Source organism: Gadus morhua, chromosome 6, assembly GCF_902167405.1.
Source record: "Gadus morhua chromosome 6, gadMor3.0, whole genome shotgun sequence".
Classification (NCBI taxonomy): domain Eukaryota; kingdom Metazoa; phylum Chordata; class Actinopteri; order Gadiformes; family Gadidae; genus Gadus; species Gadus morhua.
Window position 1 is genome coordinate 2,943,929 of NC_044053.1, and position 16,660 is coordinate 2,960,588.

The 16,660-nt window shown below is 49.5% G+C and overlaps 2 protein-coding genes across 3 annotated transcripts; one reads left to right on the top strand and one right to left on the bottom strand.

Annotated features, from left to right (window-relative positions):
* Positions 1-24: 24 nt before the first annotated feature.
* On the bottom strand, positions 25-5,957 carry LOC115545120 (zinc transporter ZIP1). Its single transcript, XM_030357961.1, has 4 exons — positions 5,780-5,957; positions 4,235-4,489; positions 3,461-3,591; positions 25-1,736 (listed from the first exon to the last, which is right to left on the bottom strand). The coding sequence occupies exons 2-4, from the start codon at positions 4,431-4,433 to the stop codon at positions 1,044-1,046; spliced, it is 1,023 nt and encodes a 340-aa protein (XP_030213821.1). The 5' UTR covers positions 4,434-4,489; positions 5,780-5,957; the 3' UTR covers positions 25-1,043.
* Positions 5,958-7,201: 1,244 nt separating this feature from the next.
* creb3l4 (cAMP responsive element binding protein 3-like 4) lies at positions 7,202-15,926 on the top strand. 2 transcript variants are annotated; one of them, XM_030357959.1, is made up of 10 exons: positions 7,202-7,442; positions 8,365-8,540; positions 8,909-9,140; positions 9,690-9,832; positions 10,025-10,114; positions 10,299-10,405; positions 10,915-10,983; positions 11,875-11,959; positions 12,670-12,763; positions 13,652-15,926. In XM_030357959.1, the coding sequence occupies exons 2-10, from the start codon at positions 8,370-8,372 to the stop codon at positions 13,966-13,968; spliced, it is 1,308 nt and encodes a 435-aa protein (XP_030213819.1). In that variant the 5' UTR covers positions 7,202-7,442; positions 8,365-8,369; the 3' UTR covers positions 13,969-15,926. The 2 variants fall into 2 exon arrangements, with proteins under 2 accessions (XP_030213819.1, XP_030213820.1); XM_030357960.1 differs by having other exon boundaries at positions 8,915-9,140.
* The last annotated feature ends 734 nt before the right edge of the window (positions 15,927-16,660 follow it).

A 16,660-nucleotide genomic window follows, 5' to 3' on the forward strand; every position in this document is an offset into this window, starting at 1 on the left:
AGACTGAGGGGATGATCCACGGGATATAACAAGTGTCCAAAGTTTAATAGTGTCGAAATAAATATACATTCATTGAATTACAAAAGAGTTGAGGACAAAAGATCCTAAATTAACTGCAGTCATTAGACTTTTTCATTTCATATTCATACTCATCTCATACAAACTGGTTCATGAATTGGCCAGTTCTTTGGGCACAGAGACAACGGAATTGATTAAAATACATTTTTAAAACGTATATTTGGTGTTGGACAAATGTCATCACCAAGTGAAGGCCAGTAACTTGCAGGGTGTTTCTCAAACAGCCAAGTGATTGTGTGGCTCAGCAGCAGTGGCCTTCTGGATGCTCTCAGTGAAAGCTTCTCCTCAAACGCAGGAGGTGAAGGGCATATTCAGAATCTTTATCGTACCACAAGACAGCCAAGTCGAGTTGCTGTTAGAATGTGTTTTCTTTTTTTGTTGTATGCTGAGACCACAGAACCCACAGTTTGGTCCACACCCGCTTTCGACTCGGAGAGGAAATTGTGAAACAGTGAGGACTTGTCTGGCACTGTGTTTGAGATGTTTAGTAACGTCGTCATTAAGGTCCGGATGAGGAGACCCCATTTTGTTGAAGGCAACGCATCAAGGAAATAACTATCGAAAGTGTCGACTGTCACCTGACAGGAAACGTAAGTGATATCAGTATCGTGATAGAAGAGTTCAAGATCTACTGGGAATGATCTTATTGTAACTGATTTACATATTCATATATATATTCAAATGTAGTCCAGAGGTTTTTCACTGGAATGCAGAAGTGATCTTTCTGATTTCATCAGAATTTTCTAGTGTTGTGGTCATTTCTTTTGCCATGAATTTTACAACTTATTACAAAACAAATGATAAAACCATGAATCAGGCTCGGCAGGGAGCAACAACATGCTGTCTAGTTCGATTATCAGCCGATTGAATCGCACCACGGCGTATGCATGCCGTCGCCTGCAACCGTCCCAACAGGAAACGCACGTCTCGTCCTTCCTGTCCCTCTCTCGGCGGTCCGACCGCGGCTACAGCTGGATGAAGAGGGCACCGGTCACCACGGAGAAGCCCAGCAGCAGCGCGCCCACCCTGGCCAGCCGGTCGCGGCCGGAGATCAGCTCGTGGGGCAGGATCTCGAGGAAGGTGATGTAGAGGAAGGTGCCGGCGGCCACGCCCTCCAGGGTGGAGCGGGCCATCAGGTGCTGCGGCGAGGCCCGCGTCTCCGTCAGCAGCAGCCCCAGCCCGACGCCCAGCGGGGACGTGGCGGCGAAGAGCAGCACGCCGCTGGCCACCACGGGCCGCCGCAGCCGCGCCTGCACCAGCTTCAGGGATAGGCTGAAGGAGACGACGCTCTTGTGGAGGAGCAGCGCCGCGCAGACCTCCACCACCCGGGCGCCTCCCCCCAGCAGGCCCACCGCCAGCCCCTCGAACACCGAGTGCAGCGACAGCGAGAACACCAGGATGAAGGCCCGGAGCGCCGAGCGCGAGGTGACGTCCACCTGGAGGTGGCCGCCCCCCTCCCCCTCCTCCCCCTGGTGGCAGTGGGAGTGGCTGCGATCCATCGACGCGCGCGATTTGATGTTGGCGTCGACCAATAGGGAGCGGCGGTCCTCGGAGGCGGGGGCGGGTCCCGGGTCTTTGAAGGCGAGGACGATCTGCTCCAGGACCAGCACCAGGAAGAAGCCCATGGCCATGATGAACTCTGGCAGGGGGAACTTGGACTGCGGGCGGGAGGGGTGTAGGGTCAAGGGTCAGAGGTCAGGGCAGACAAGAAACTAAATATAGTGGGGTCAGAGAGAGGAAGTAGAAATGTGGAAGTAGAACCCCCTGAGAGGGAGAGAGAGAGAGAGAGAGAGAGAGAGAGAGAGAGAGAGAGAGAGAGAGAGAGAGAGAGAGAGAGAGAGAGAGAGAGAGAGAGAGAGAGAGAGAGAGAGAGCACAGCAACAGAGAGTGAGAGAATATGGTTCATGACTTCGTGCTAAAGTTAGGTTTATGTGGATCACTGCGTTCTTAGTTTTTGTACTTTGAGTAGAGGATATAAGTACTAGTGCACAGCTCTGAGGAGACCACAGGATGTGTGAAAGGATGTCGGCTCCGCGATTAAGGGCAAAGATATCATCTCTGAAGAATTACACACACACACACACACACACACACACACACACACACACACACGCACACGCACACGCACACATGCACACACACACACACACACACACACACACACACACACACACACACACACAAACACACACACACACACACACACACACACACACACACACACAGACACACACACCCACACACACACACAAACACAAACAAACACCCACACACAGACAGAGACACACAAACAATCACACACACACAGAAAAATGCACACCACCGAATCCGTAAATAATACACAGACTCATGACACACCTTCTTCTAGTATTCTGGTTGAGAAGACTCTCAGGTGTAGTTTAGTACCTCAGGTGTAGTGTAATAGTCTGTCAGGTGTAGTTTAGTACCTGAGGTGTAGTGTAATAGTCTGTCAGGTGTAGTTTAGTACCTGAGGTGTAGTGTAATAGTCTGTCAGGTGTAGTTTAGTACCTCAGGTGTAGTGTAATAGTCTGTCAGGTGTAGTTTAGTACCTGAGGTGTAGTGTAATAGTCTGTCAGGTGTAGTTTAGTACCTGAGGTGTAGTGTAATAGTCTGTCAGGTGTAGTTTAGTACCTCAGGAGTAGTGTAATAGTCTGTCAGGTGTAGTTTAGTACCTCAGGTGTAGTGTAATAGTCTGTCAGGTGTAGTTTAGTACCTCAGGAGTAGTGTAATAGTCTGTCAGGTGTAGTATCGTACCTCAAGTGTAGTGTAATAGTCTGTCAGGTGTAGTTTAGTTTCCTCAGCTGTCGATTAGTGTATCAGGTATAGTGTAATAGTCTGTCAGCTGTAGATAAGTATATCAGGTGTAGTTGAATACCTCAGGTGTAGCTTAATTGTCTCTAAGGTGTAGTTTAGGTTGGAGTAAGTTGGACGAGGTGAGGGGGTGGAGTTACCAGGTGATGGGGCGGGGCTAGCAGGTGAAGTAAGTGGGCCCAGGTGAGGGGGCGGAGCTACAGGGGAAGGGGCGGGGCTACCAGGTGGAGTAGGTTGGACCAGGTGAGAGGGTGGTGCTACCAGGTGAGGGGGCGAGGCTACCAGGTGGAGTAGGTTGGACCAGGTGAGGGGGTGGTGCTACCAGGTGAGGGGGCGTGGCTACCAGGTGAGGGGGCGGGGCTACCAGGTGGAGCAGGTTGGACCAGGTGAGGGGGCGGGGCTAGCAGGTGGAGTAGGTTGGACCAGGTGAGGGGGCGGGGCTACCAGGTGAGGGGGCGGGGCTACAGGTGAGGGGGTGAGGCTACAGGTGAGGGGGCGGGGCTACAGGTGAGGGGGTGGGGCTAGCAGGTGAGGGGGTGGGTCTCCTCACCTTGAGCCCTGCGGTGTTGCAGGCCTGGGTCATGCCCTCCAGGTAGTCGGGGAGCAGGTCCAGCAGGCAGGTGGCCAGGAACACCCCGCAGGCGAAGCAGCTCAGCAGACCCAGCCAGCGGCGCTGCCTCTCTGCCCCGTCACACAACCCCGACACATTACACTCACAACACAATATCTTACAATTTTAATAATAATACTAATATTTTGAACCAGAATATGGAAGTCACTACCAAAATATATTATTGACAAAACAAATTATGTTACATTTACACGACATTTTTATACAGCATATTATTGTGCAGTTAATATTATAATATGACAACGAGGCACACAGACAGGTCCGACAGACACACAGGTGGGCTGAACAGCAAGAAGACAGACAGATAAGGTTTGAGACGACAGACAAACTGAGCCAATAGACAGACAGGCAGACAGACAGGCTGAGCCCGTAGACACACAGGCAGACAGACAGTCTGAGTCTGAAGACTGGCAGACAGACAGGCTGAGCCTGTACACCGGCAGACAGACATACTGAGCCCGTGGAGAGACAGACAGGCCTAGCCCGTAGACAGGCAGACAGACAGGGCTAGCCCGTAGACTGGCAGACAGACAGGCTGTGCCCGTAGAGAGACAGACAGACAGGCCTAGCCCGTAGACGGGCAGACAGAAAGGCCTGGCCCGTAGACTGGCAGACAGAAAGGCTGAGCCCGTAGAGAGACAGACAGACAGGCCTAGCCCGTAGACGGGCAGACAGACAGGCAGAGCAGGTCACCTGGGTGCAGGCCCAGCCCCCCCGCCCGTCGCACCACACAGAAGGCCAGGAACCCGAAGAGCAGGCTGGAGAGGAGCAGCACGCCCAGAGCCCCCAGCCTCAGCTCCACACCGGGGACCCCCGCCGGAGTCCCACCCCAGCCAGCCCGCTCCCCCCCCAGGGCCGGGTCCGAGGGAGAGCCCCCTCCTCTGGGAACCATGGCAACCAACCGGCCAGGGCCGACGGAGGAGAGAAGGTGAGGAGAGAGAGGAGAATCTGCCGAGGAAAACAAGAGTCAGCGTTAGGGTCTACTTTCTTCAATCTACCGTTCCTAAACCGGTGGGAGGGGCCTTCGTTCCAAAAGTGCAGGAATTTTGGGGGTGGGGCTTGAAGCGCTGAACATCTCTGATTGGTCGAGTACACATTTCAGCCATTTCAACATTGGCAGCCACAATTTAACCGATCGATTTGTAGTCATTTCAAGGTGCAGTACATCTTATTGCATCCATAGTAATTAACTACATTTATCTGAACTCAAGACTTTTAAGGACCTGTAGTATAGACAATTTGTCTCCTGTCTTTCTCTTTCCCAATCTCTTTCTCTCTCAGAAGATGTGAAGATTTTCTTGGCACTCGACTATTAAATCATTCCAACCTGCCTATGGAAATTAAACATTACTTTACAGAGACCAAAACAGACACAGTGACATGGCTTCTTTATGTCTTCAAACTCTCTTTGAGTCTCACATGAGCTCTCGCTGTGCTTTTTGTTTTTTTCGTATTGTCGAAGAAACCAAGTTCAACATACATGGAAAAAGTACATGATATATGCATTGGTCAAAAGTTCCCCGTAACTTCAAGTCATTTTGTATTTATGCATAGGCCTACATTCATAGTTTGTATACTATTACAGGGCTGATAGGAAGTGAAATTATCCGGGCCTGAAATTATCAAATACATTCGAAGACACAATAGAGAATTGCCTTTCTTGTCAATAAAAGGAGTGGAACTCGCACACCATGTAGCCGATGCAACAATAAGTTTTTATTGCAAAAAAGTGTAAAATGCTACCCAAAGTGCGTGCAAAACGTTTTCAGTCCCATTCAGACCATCCTCAGAGCAAACATACAAAGGTAAAAGACTTCATTATATAGACTACGCCTAGTTGGTGGAAGACATGTCAATCAAAAGGTCAGGTAGGTTGACGTGTTGACTAGACATTTTAAAAGGACCGCACACCTATTATCACTTTTCTTGACAACATACATGGCCGAGCTCAAGCCTGAATTCAGGCACCACGCCTGAACTCTATCAGGCCTGCTATTATTACGATGAATTCTTATTTTACTAAAAATGTGTTTAAATCACAATCAGGCTTAACCTAGAGCTCCGTGTCTTGTTGTGTCCCTATTCTCTAATCGAACCAATCAATCGATCTGATCAGTCCAGCCGGAGCAACAAGGGAGCAGAAGAACAGAAAAAGAGCTGCAAACCGCTGCAATCCGGCGGTCAGAAGTTTGATCGCGACTCGGTAACAGTTTTGGAAAAAAGGTAGAAATCCCTTACAGTCAGACGGCTGATCTAGTCCCGGCGAAACGGCTCGTTTAGTCTGCGGATTGCGGTGTTAACCAGGTGTTGGTCTTGGAACCCGTAACCGTTATCCAGGGAGAGGAACCGTGCTCTAGGGCGGTCCTGGGGTCGCTCTGTTCGGGGAAGCGGAGTGACTCACACAGCGTCAGTGTCCGAGCAGCCAGTCAGCTGACTGGTTCACTTGATCACATGGAGCTGGAGGAGGAGGAGGGAATCCCGGCTCCATATCCGACGGGAACATCGGTCCTATCCGATCGACCGGGGAACAATGCTCCGGGACTTGATGGAACTTCACTGGAGTTGCTTCATGAAAGTTTGCATTGTTTGTGAAATGACTCAAATGACGGACCCAAAAATACATGTTGAAACATGATATTTGTGTGTGTGTGTGTGTGTGTGTGTGTGTGTGTGTGTGTGTGTGTGTGTGTGTGTGTGTGTGTGTGTGTGTGTGTGTGTGTGTGTGTGTGTGTGTGTGTGTGTGTGTGTGTGTGTGTGTGTGTGTGTGTGTGTGCGCGTGTGCGTTCAGTTTCAGTCCTCGACATTGTGCCCCATGAGAGGACTTCAGACTTCACGCCAGAACTTCAATGTGGACTTCACTTCACACATTCATCAATGTTCCGTTCTGTGTTAGAGGATGATCCCAGATCAATGCTGGGAGCTGAGAGAAGACCTCACTTCATTCACAAACTTATTATAAGTTTTACATTATGTTAAATCAGTCTTCAAGGTGAAAACACACCAATGGGCATGCAGAGCCATGTTACTAACGTTTTTCTGTTGGTCTGTGGAAGAGGGAGAGTTCTGGTTCTAAACGTTATGTTGTAGGCCTATGTATCTTTGATCCATATATACACTATATTTATGTATATATATGTTATGCTTGGTTGCCCTCCTAAGGTTTAGATCTTGTTAACACATGCAACCCATAACACAGACAGGGATAATTAAACAGGTCCTGATTCCAACAGAAAGTATTGTTGAAAGTATTTTTAGATTAAAGACAAATTCATACCAAATTCATACCGTCAATACCATAATCATATTCAAGTTCCCTTAAAAGTTATTAAAAGATGACATATTATGTGGAAGCAATAAAAACCTACTTTAATGTAAGTTTTATCACTTACATCTACTTTACTTTAGTATGTAAGATAGGCACATTCACATACTTCTTAATGAAAAGGTAGAACACACTCCCCCATACGCCACTGGCCGACCACCTACATATACTAACGGTTTATAACACTTAAGTGACTTGACTAATCGGGTCCACCGCTGGGCTCTCTATAGGCCTCCAGGAACCTCTGACCAATCAAACGCCAGCATTTGTGTCGTCCCTTAAAGGCGCAGTATCTACTTCCCAGAGCTCGACGTCGGAGTGTAATCCCGCGAGAGTGGAATCCCGACTATGTGCAGTCAGATATTCTAGCCGTGCGCTGACGAGGCGTCCTGTCTGCGGAACAGCGCAACACAACTCAGGCAGCTGGTTGGGATTTTTGGTGGATAGATTTTCTCACGACAAAGATGCAGCAGGCTCCGTGCAATCCTCCCTTTAGTTAAAAAGTTGACAAATCTGTAATGCGAACGCGGACCTCTCAACTGGGAGAAGACCTGCATGTGACGGCTGCAGCATAGCCCAGTAAGTACAGGATAACATTCCCAGTGTGTGTTGTTCTTGTTTATCCGGATGGACCAGGATATGCCAGCTGGAGTGGTGGAGCAAGCTCTGAAAACAACCTCAGGCCTGAGCAGGATGGACTGACTGCTAAACAAATGACTCGAGCCAGATTAATGTTTTATTATTATTTAAGTTTAGTTAATAGTAGCATCAATAACTGCGTCAGCTTTTTCCCCGCAGGGGAATGTCAGCGAGTAGAAACTGCAGAACCTGTTTCATTCGGCTCTAGAGTTAATTAGTTAGTTACTTATGTTTAATAGGCCTGTAATAGGCAGTTTTTAATAATGCAGAGCAAGCGGATTAAGTTGATGTGCGTTTGCGCGTGCACGTGCCACCAGGATGTTGATATCCTGTAGCGTGGGGAGGTAGGAGGCCCCGCCCCCTCAGGTAATAGTTATCAATGCTCCTGGTGGCTCTGTTCTTTCTTTGACATCCTGCTCGTGAATGGTGAGTCTGTTCGAATACCGACATGTAATAATACCATCTACAAAGGGATTAGATTAATTAAATAGATACATAATCAACAGTTCTAGAACCAACACACAGTTGCATTACGACAGGTGTGTGTTTAGACAGGTGTGTGTTGGAGACAGTAGTCTTAGTGTGTGTTTAAGACAGGTGTGTTGGAGACAGTAGTCTTAGTGTGTGTTTAAGACAGGTGTGTTGGAGACAGTAGTCGTAATAATAGGTGTATGTTTAAGACAGGTTTCTTCATAACGTGTGTTTATATGATATGTGTTAACAGTCGTGTGTGTGTGTGCGTGTGCGTGTGTGTATGTGTGTTTGTGTGTGGGGGGTTTGTGGGTGTTTGTGTGTGCGTGTGCGCGCGCGTGTGCGTGCGTGCGTGCGTGCGCGTGCGTGTGCGTGCGTGCGTGTGTTCCAGGTGAGATGGATGCTGAGATGGGGAGTGTGTTCCTCTCCGGGGGGGGGCCGGAGGAGGCTGATGGGGGCCGGGCCTCTTGGAGTCTGGAGACGTCGTTCCCCTGCTCCGACGTCCTCTTCGCCAACCCGGAGAAGCCCCTGCAGGACTGGCTGGTAGACCCCAGCTGTGCGGGCCAAGTGAGTGTTTGGAGTGTCAAACAGTGTGCCGTTAAACGGTTGTGTTGTTGGAACCCGAGTGTGGGACACCGTGATGTCCTCGCTGTCTCTCACACTGAATGGTGGTGTCATCATTCAAAGATGTGATGTCATAGATGTGATGTCCTAGACATGATGTCATCGCTCTCCCCCTCACCCTCTGTGACGTCAGTGCTGTGACGTGATAAATCGATGTCATCACTGTCTCGCTCGCTCACGGCCTTTGACGTCATCGTAGATGTGATGTCATCATGGCTGGGATGTCGTCATAGAAATGACGTCATCGCAGTTGCGACGTCGCAGCCGTGATGACATGGGTCCGATCTCACGAACCTCCCGTCTCCCTCGAGCCGCAGGACAGCGACTCTGAGTCGGACGTCCTGCGGGCCATCGACCCCAACATGGTGTTCCCCAGTGGCACGGCCGGGGGGGACCCCACCTCCGAGAGCGACAGCGGCATCTCCGAGGACCCCCCGCCCGTCCCGGCACCCCCCACGGTGTACCAGGTGGTGTACGACGTCAGCGGCCTGGGGAAGGTGGCCGAGGCCCCGCCGGAGGAGGGCGTGATCTCCATCGAGCTCGGTGAGCACCTGACCCACAGCGAGTTACAGATATGGGAGGCTGTGGAGCAGTAAGGGGGGGGCCATCTTGCTCAAGGATGGCAGCCTCCTGCCGCCGCAGGCCCAAGGTCCTGGGCTCGAGCCCCAGAACCTTTGGGCTGGGAGTCGATCACCCAAACCGAGAGACGATCCCTTCAGCATGATGAGTGTTGTTGGTTCTGGTACCTCTGCTGGAGCCCATGATGTTAACCCTGATGTAAACCACGATGTAAACCCTGTTGTAAACCCTGTTGTAAACCCTGTTGTAAACCCTGATGTAAACCACGATCTAAATCACGATCTAAATCCTGGTGTAAACCCTGACGTGACCCCTGACGTGACCCCTGACGTGACCCCTGACGTGACCCCTGACGTGACCCCTGACGTAACCCCTGTTGTAAACCCTGTTGTAAACCCTGATGTAAACCATGGCTTAAACCCTGGTGTAAAACTTTTTGTAAACCCTGGCGTAAACCCTGACGTAAACCCCGCCGTAAACCTTGACGTAAACCCTGATTTTCCCGTTGTCCAGACGAGTGGAGCTCCCGCATGCTGTTCGCCGACTCCTGCGTGGTGAATGAGCTTCCTGTGATGTCATCGTCCCAGCTGGAGGGCCGATACTCGGCCCCCACCCCCACCGACTCCCAAGCCAACCCCACGACCGGAGACTTCATGGTGAGGGCTCGCACTCATCAAGCAAACCTTCATTTAAACCCTGATTTATCCCATTGGCCCCGTCTCTTCAGTATCTATCTTACTGCTGGTTTACACTGGGCACTACTGCTTCACCAGTAGGAAGCTGTGGTGGGAAGATCCCAGTTGCCGTCCTTTACCTGGTTCTCTTCTTCTGTGGTGTTTGGTGAGCAGCGGTTTGCAGACCTCCGGCTGACTGAGGAGGAACAGAGGCTGCTGAACCAGGAAGGAATCGCTCTCCCCAACAACCTGCCTCTTACCAAGGTCTCTCTCTCTCTCTCTCTCTCTCTCTCTCTCTCTCTCCCCAACAACAACCTGCCTCTGATCTCTCTCTCTCTCTCGCTCTCGCTCTCGCTCTCGCTCTCTCCCTCCCCCCCCCCCTCTCTCCCCCCCCTCTCTCTCTCTCCCCCCCTCCCCCCTCTCTCTCTATCTCCCTCTCTCGCCCCAGGCGGAGGAGCGGATCCTGAAGAAGGTTAGGAGGAAGATCCGTAACAAGCAGTCAGCGCAGGACAGCCGGCGCCGCAGGAAGGAGTACATCGACGGGCTGGAGGGCAGGTACTGACCGCCTGTCTGCCTACTGACCGGCTACTGGATGGCTGACTGTCTGGCTAATGACTGGGGGTCGGTCTACTGGCTGACTTACTGTCTGTCTGTCTGTCTGTCTGTCTGTCTGTCTGTCTGTCTGTCTGACTGGCTCTCTGTCTGACTGGCTCTCTGTCAGTCTGTCTGTCTGTCTGTCTGTCTGTCTGTCTGTCTGTCTGTCTGTCTGTCTGTCTGTCTGTCTGTCTGACTGGCTCCCTGTCTGACTGGCTCTCTGTCTGTCTGTCTGTCTGTCTGTCTGTCTGTCTGTCTGTCTGTCTGTCTGTCTGTCTGTCTGACTGGCTGCGGCTGGCTCTGTTTGTCCTTCTGACTGAAATGGCAAAGAACATGGATGCATAATTATCTGCACTAAACAATGGGGTGTGTGTGTCTGTGTGTGTGCATGTGTGTGTGTGTGTGTGTGTGTGTCTGTGTGTGTGTGTGTGTGTGTGTGTGTGTGTGTGTGTGTGTGTGTGTGTGTTCAGGGCGGCGGCGTGCTCAGCTCAGAACAAGGACCTCCAGCGGACGGTGGACCACCTGGAGAAACACAACAGGTGAGGCTCCAGCCTCAGGCGCCCCCCCCCCCACTCTGGAGCCCGGGGGTCCCCCCCCACTCTGGAGCCCGGGGGTCCCCCCCCATTCTGGAGCCCGGGGGTCCCCCCCCACTCTGGAGCCTGGGGGTCCCCCACCTCTGGGTAGAGCCATCCATGACCCTGCAGAACCTAGAGGACTGGTTGCACTGGGAAGCTGACCAGCTCCCAGTGTCCACCAGTAGGATACTGTGGTTGTACTGGTTACTGTCCACCAGTATAACACTGGTTGTACTGGTGAGCGTCCCCCAGTATAACACTGGTTGTACTGGTGAGCGTCCCCCAGTATAACACTGGTTGTACTGGTGAGCGTCCCCCAGTATGACACTGGTTGCACTGGTGAGCGTCCCCCAGTATGACACTGGTTGCACTGGTGAGCGTCCCCCAGTATGACACTGGTTGTACTGGTGAGCGTCCCCCAGTATGACACTGGTTGTACTGGTGAGCGTCCCCCAGTATGACACTGGTTGCACTGGTGAGCGTCCCCCAGTATGACACTGGTTGTACTGGTGAGCGTCCCCCAGTATGACACTGGTTGCACTGGTGAGCGTCCCCCAGTATGACACTGGTTGCACTGGTGAGCGTCCCCCAGTATGACACTGGTTGTACTGGTGAGCGTCCCCCAGTATGACACTGGTTGTACTGGTGAGCGTCCCCCAGTATGACACTGGTTGTACTGGTGAGCGTCCCCCAGTATGACACTGGTTGTACTGGTGAGCGTCCCCCAGTATGACACTGGTTGTACTGGTGAGCGTCCCCCAGTATGACACTGGTTGCACTGGTGAGCTTCCCCCAGTATGACACTGGTTGCACTGGTGAGCGTCCCCCAGTATGACACTGGTTTGCGGTCCTCAGGTCTCTGATGGCCCAGCTGCGTCGGCTCCAGTCTCTGATCAAACAGACGGTCAGTAAGGGGGCCCAGACCAGCACCTGTATCCTGGTACGCACACAACCCAACACAACGCACAACTCAACACAACACAACACACAGCTCAACACAACACAACACACAACTCAACACAACGCACAACTCAACACAACACACAGCTCAACACAACACAACACAACACAACACAACACACAACTCAACACAACGCACAACTCAACACAACACACAACTCAAAACACACACAAACACACTCACTCACTCACTCACTCACTCACTCACTCACTCACTCACTCACTCACTCACTCACTCACAAGATTTACACAAATGTCATACTATATTCACACAATGTGAGAATTACCGTCTATAGTAGAGAAAACTAATATTGTTGAAGGGAATGTATTATCTTATTGTGTGTGTGTGTGTGTGTGTGCGTGCCTGTGTGTGTGTGCGCGTGTGCGTGCCTGTGTGTGTGTGTGCGTGCCTGTGTGTGTGTATGTGTGTGTGCGTGCCTGTGTGTGTGTGCGTGCCTGTGTGCGTGTGTGTGTGTGTGTGCGTGCCTGTGTGTGTGTGTGCGTGCCTGTGTGTGTGTGTGTGTGTGTGTGTGCGCGTGCCTGTGTGTGTGTGTGTGTGTGTGTGTGTGTGCGTGCCTGTGTGTGTGTGTGTGTGTGTGTGTGTGTGTGTGTGTGTGTGTGTGTGTGTGTGTGTGTGTGTGTGTGTGTGTGTGTGTGTGTGTGTGTGTGTGTGTGTGTGTATGTGGACAGATCATCCTGTTCTCCCTGGGTCTGATCATCCTGCCCAGTCTCAGCCCATTCAGCCGGACTTCCATCTCACAGGAAGAGTACCAGCCAACAGGAGGTGGGCCAACGAGCACCCCGTCAAAATAAAAGCCCTCCCTAATAACCCTGACCCAACTACAGCAACGCTACGAACCCCCTGAAAAACATTAGAGAGTTCTGAGAGTCCATCCACAAGGGCGAAAAGCATCTTTTCCCCTCCGTTTTCCTTTGAGGCGTTTCAGAAATATCTCCGTAAAGACGGACTCATTGCGAAAACTCATCTAGCTGTAGAATCGCTGTAGTACATATTCATGTGGCGCCGGTTCTCCACCAATAAAAGAAGAAGACGAGGACCTAAACCTTTAAGATTGAGCAGAAAATACTATTTAATGTACAGTTAGTAATTACATTTACCAAGGGTCTGTATTTAAAGCTACAAAAAAAAAATTATATATATTATATATATATATATATATAACAAAACAAATTCAACGGAACTCCAACGTTCCCCAAAAAACTTTTTTGCGTGTGGACTGAGCCTAAGAAGAAAGGAAACTTGTTATCCCCATGGTTACAACCCCGGCGGTAACTTTATGATACAGTTTTATTACCGTTGTTGTGTACCAGGGTTAAATTGTGCGATATGAAATGTTCACACACCGTGGTGTTACACTATAATTAAACATTAACCGCCGCCGCGACAGAGCCCCACACTGCCTCACACACCTCGCGGCTGGCGTCATCGTCTTTCTCGTAATGACAGTACCTAAAACAGCATTGATCACTATTTTGAAGATCATACATGACATATTACCACTTTTAAATCGAAAAACAAAAACTGTTTTGGGTTCACTGTTGGGTTTAATCCCGTTGTAGTGTTTCGGTTGTTTATAGCTTGTCTACTGCTACCCACTTTAATGACAGATAAAGCCAAAGAATAACACAAACCGACATTTTCTTCTGCCAGTCATTTCCAGAAACATCCTAACAGACCCCGCCTCCTCCGTGCCAACACCAGACGACGCAGGCAGCTCCGTCGTCCAATCAGATCCCTTACCCCCCGACGTCAGCGAATCAGGACCTCCCGACGACGACACGAAAGCCAAACCGGAAGTCACGATCCAGCCTGAACTCCCAGCGTCTGAGAATGCGGTCCAAGACGACGGCCAATCAGGGAACACTTCAGCGGTGGTTGCCAGGCGGACGGACCCTCCGGCCATGAAACCCAAAGACGAAGCTGGAAGTCTTGACGTCGGCAAACCGGCGCACGCGGACGAGATGTAAACGCCTAGCATGTTAGCTTAGCATAGCAGCTCAATCTCTTAACATCTGTAATCGTTAACATTTTGCTCACGCTGCAGAGACTCGCCTGAGGAACCCGTTTGGTAACTGTGACGGTAGTTACGGAACCTGAATCACCTTCTCTCACCAAACTAACCCAGAGGTCACCAGAGGAGTCCCCCAGTAAGACGCTTTGTCTCTGGAGCCCAGAACTGGTTGTCTCAAGGTGTGGCTCCCAGAACTCTTCCCCAAACCATCTATTAGCTTTCACCCGGATCTCAAAACGGAAGACCTGTTCCTCTGGTTGGACCAGACGAGCAACCAGTTGAAGTCCTGTTTCTCTGATGCTCCCTGGTGGCTTGGGAACTACAGGGGAGACAACAGAGTAGAGCAGAGTAGAGCAGAGTGGAGGTGACACCAGCAGCAGAAGGCCTGAAGCCACCCAGATATACCAGACAGATTTGAATCAGGCGTTTTAAAGAGCCTCTAATTCACCACAAGAGACTGACATCACAGAGGGAGTGTTGTATGATGTACGTTTGGGAAATGCTCTTGAGCAGCAACCTCCAGGGACAAATCTAGGATACAATTATTTTTTTATCTACATGCGAGTCATGCATACAAATGGCTATATGGCATCACCTATAGTCTCCAAATCATAGACCATCCAAAAAAAAAGCAAACGTGGTTGATGGCCATTTTACGCAAGCAACACTATTTCCAGAAGTAAGAGGCATAAATATTTAGTTGCACAAAATATTTTTTTACTTGAGTAAGTACTTGAGGTACTCTCCGCCCAAAGGCAAAGAACACACTCTGCCTTATAATATTCAACCCTCCAGCCCAGATTAACTAATTCGATCAAATGTTTATATGGCTGAGATCAGCTCGCTCCGATGTTTTGATTGGACCACACTTAGCTTCCAGTGTCTGTCTCAGTGGTCGGTCAACACAACCTTCACAGCCACGATGGGGCACTTGTTAACGATTGATATGGTTCATTTGTCTGACATACAAACCCACTCATCCCCCATCTCATCACCAGGTCTGATGTTGATGAGCTGTTACGAGCCAACTAGCTTCTGGTGAAATAACCCATGTTTACCAGATATATGATAGATCACACTGCCGGCGTGTGATCTACCAGTGGACTGACCCAGTGGTAGGCTGATCTGTCTGTCATATTTCTGGGCGGGGAAGTCGTGTGATGTCACAGGGGGGGGGAATTGTGAAATGGCTTGTTTGGCTAATCAGCGTCACATCTGGTGGAACAATAGGGGAACTGTAAATTAATTGTTTGTGATGTTATTGTGAAATTGAAGACTAAAAACAAGAATTGCATCACAGAGTCAACTGGCAACTTTGAATATGTATGGTTCTGCGCCGAGTTGTCTCACTGGTACAATTATTTCTCGAATTTTGACCAAACAGATTTTTATGCACTTGTTTGGAGATTCTTTGTTTGAACAATGGGGCAACTTGCCCTTTGGGGTATCTGATGTCGACATGGATGGAGACCTCGTTTTGGTAGAGCTGGGAGGGTGGTCCCAAAATGTATTTTCTGGCGTCACTATTTCAACAGGAAAGGTTCCTGAGTAACACACGCTATTACTGCAGCCTCATGCTAGCTCTACGCCTTGGTTTATTTAAAGGGAAGTAAAACGTGTAGGGAAGCCAACCAAATAACCAAAATTGTCTTTTTTCTGTTAAAGTGCCTGTTAAAGTTGTTATTTTCAACACATTGGAAGTAAAATCATCTTCCCTTTTTCTTATAATTTATTTTTAGTTCCATGATGGTGGCAATAACCAAAGTTAAGAGCTTGAAAGATGATTTTAGACTTTTGTTGTCTTTATTATATTGTTTACAAGTGAAATATATTGTTTTTATGTACGATCTGAATATTTGTGGATGCCTTTCTGAGCTGCCAACCTCCAAGTGAATAAAAGATAACGAACAGTGATTCAGAGATGGCTAGTAATTATGTTTAGCTGCTGGCTTTTACACAAACACTCCCAAAAGGTCATTTGTACCAACGAAGTTAATAAGGAATATTAGCCTTTTTAACCTAGGTTTGTTGAATTTTAAGTAAGAATGGTTTCTGCTTTTTTCAATTTATCATTAATTGCGTGGCTGATTCTCATGACAAGACTGCGTCAAGTTGAAAACCTAATTCTGCATCATCTATAGATGGAAAATACTGTCAAACCTTTCAGCCTTGAAACGGAGTTAGACGACTACAGATATGTAACATGCGATAAGAGTCAAACCATCTTCTGCTTTCACTTAGCCTTTGTCCCCCCCCAAAGATAAGCCTGTGTTCACACTCCCAATTCAGCTTTATCAAAATGAGATTACGATGCACACCTACGACCCTTCAGAGTGTGTGTGTGTGTGTGGGTGTGGGTGTGGGTGTGGGTGTGCGTGCGTGTGTGTGTGTGTGGGTGTGGGTGTGCGTGCGTGTGTGGGTGTGCAGTCGCGCTTTTCGACGTGTATTTATTAAAAAGGGAAACGGACGCGCAGACGGAGTTCGGTTTGTTGATTCACTGTCGACCTTTGACCTCGCTGGAGAACACGGATCTTGGATTTACGTCAAACATAAACAACTAACCCTCGGCTTATCTGAGAAGAAAATATGTATTTTTTTTACTGTCTTGCAATATTTGTCTCAGTTTTATTAGCATTAGGGATGTATGA

Excerpts from the sequence above, each read along its gene's own strand:
- creb3l4 (XM_030357959.1), top strand. The coding sequence starts at position 8,370 with ATGGATGCTGAGATGGGGAGTGTGTTCCTCTCCGGGGGGGGGCCGGAG. Across the intron at positions 9,833-10,024 it reads CCACGACCGGAGACTTCATG|CGGTTTGCAGACCTCCGGCT; the intron begins GTGAGGGCTCGC and ends TTTGGTGAGCAG. Across the intron at positions 12,764-13,651 it reads AGAGTACCAGCCAACAGGAG|TCATTTCCAGAAACATCCTA; the intron begins GTGGGCCAACGA and ends TTCTTCTGCCAG.
- LOC115545120 (XM_030357961.1), bottom strand. The coding sequence starts at position 4,433 with ATGGTTCCCAGAGGAGGGGGCTCTCCCTCGGACCCGGCCCTGGGGGGG. Across the intron at positions 3,592-4,234 it reads GGGGCTGGGCCTGCACCCAG|AGAGGCAGCGCCGCTGGCTG; the intron begins GTGACCTGCTCT and ends GTGACGGGGCAG. Across the intron at positions 1,737-3,460 it reads GCAACACCGCAGGGCTCAAG|TCCAAGTTCCCCCTGCCAGA; the intron begins GTGAGGAGACCC and ends TCCCGCCCGCAG.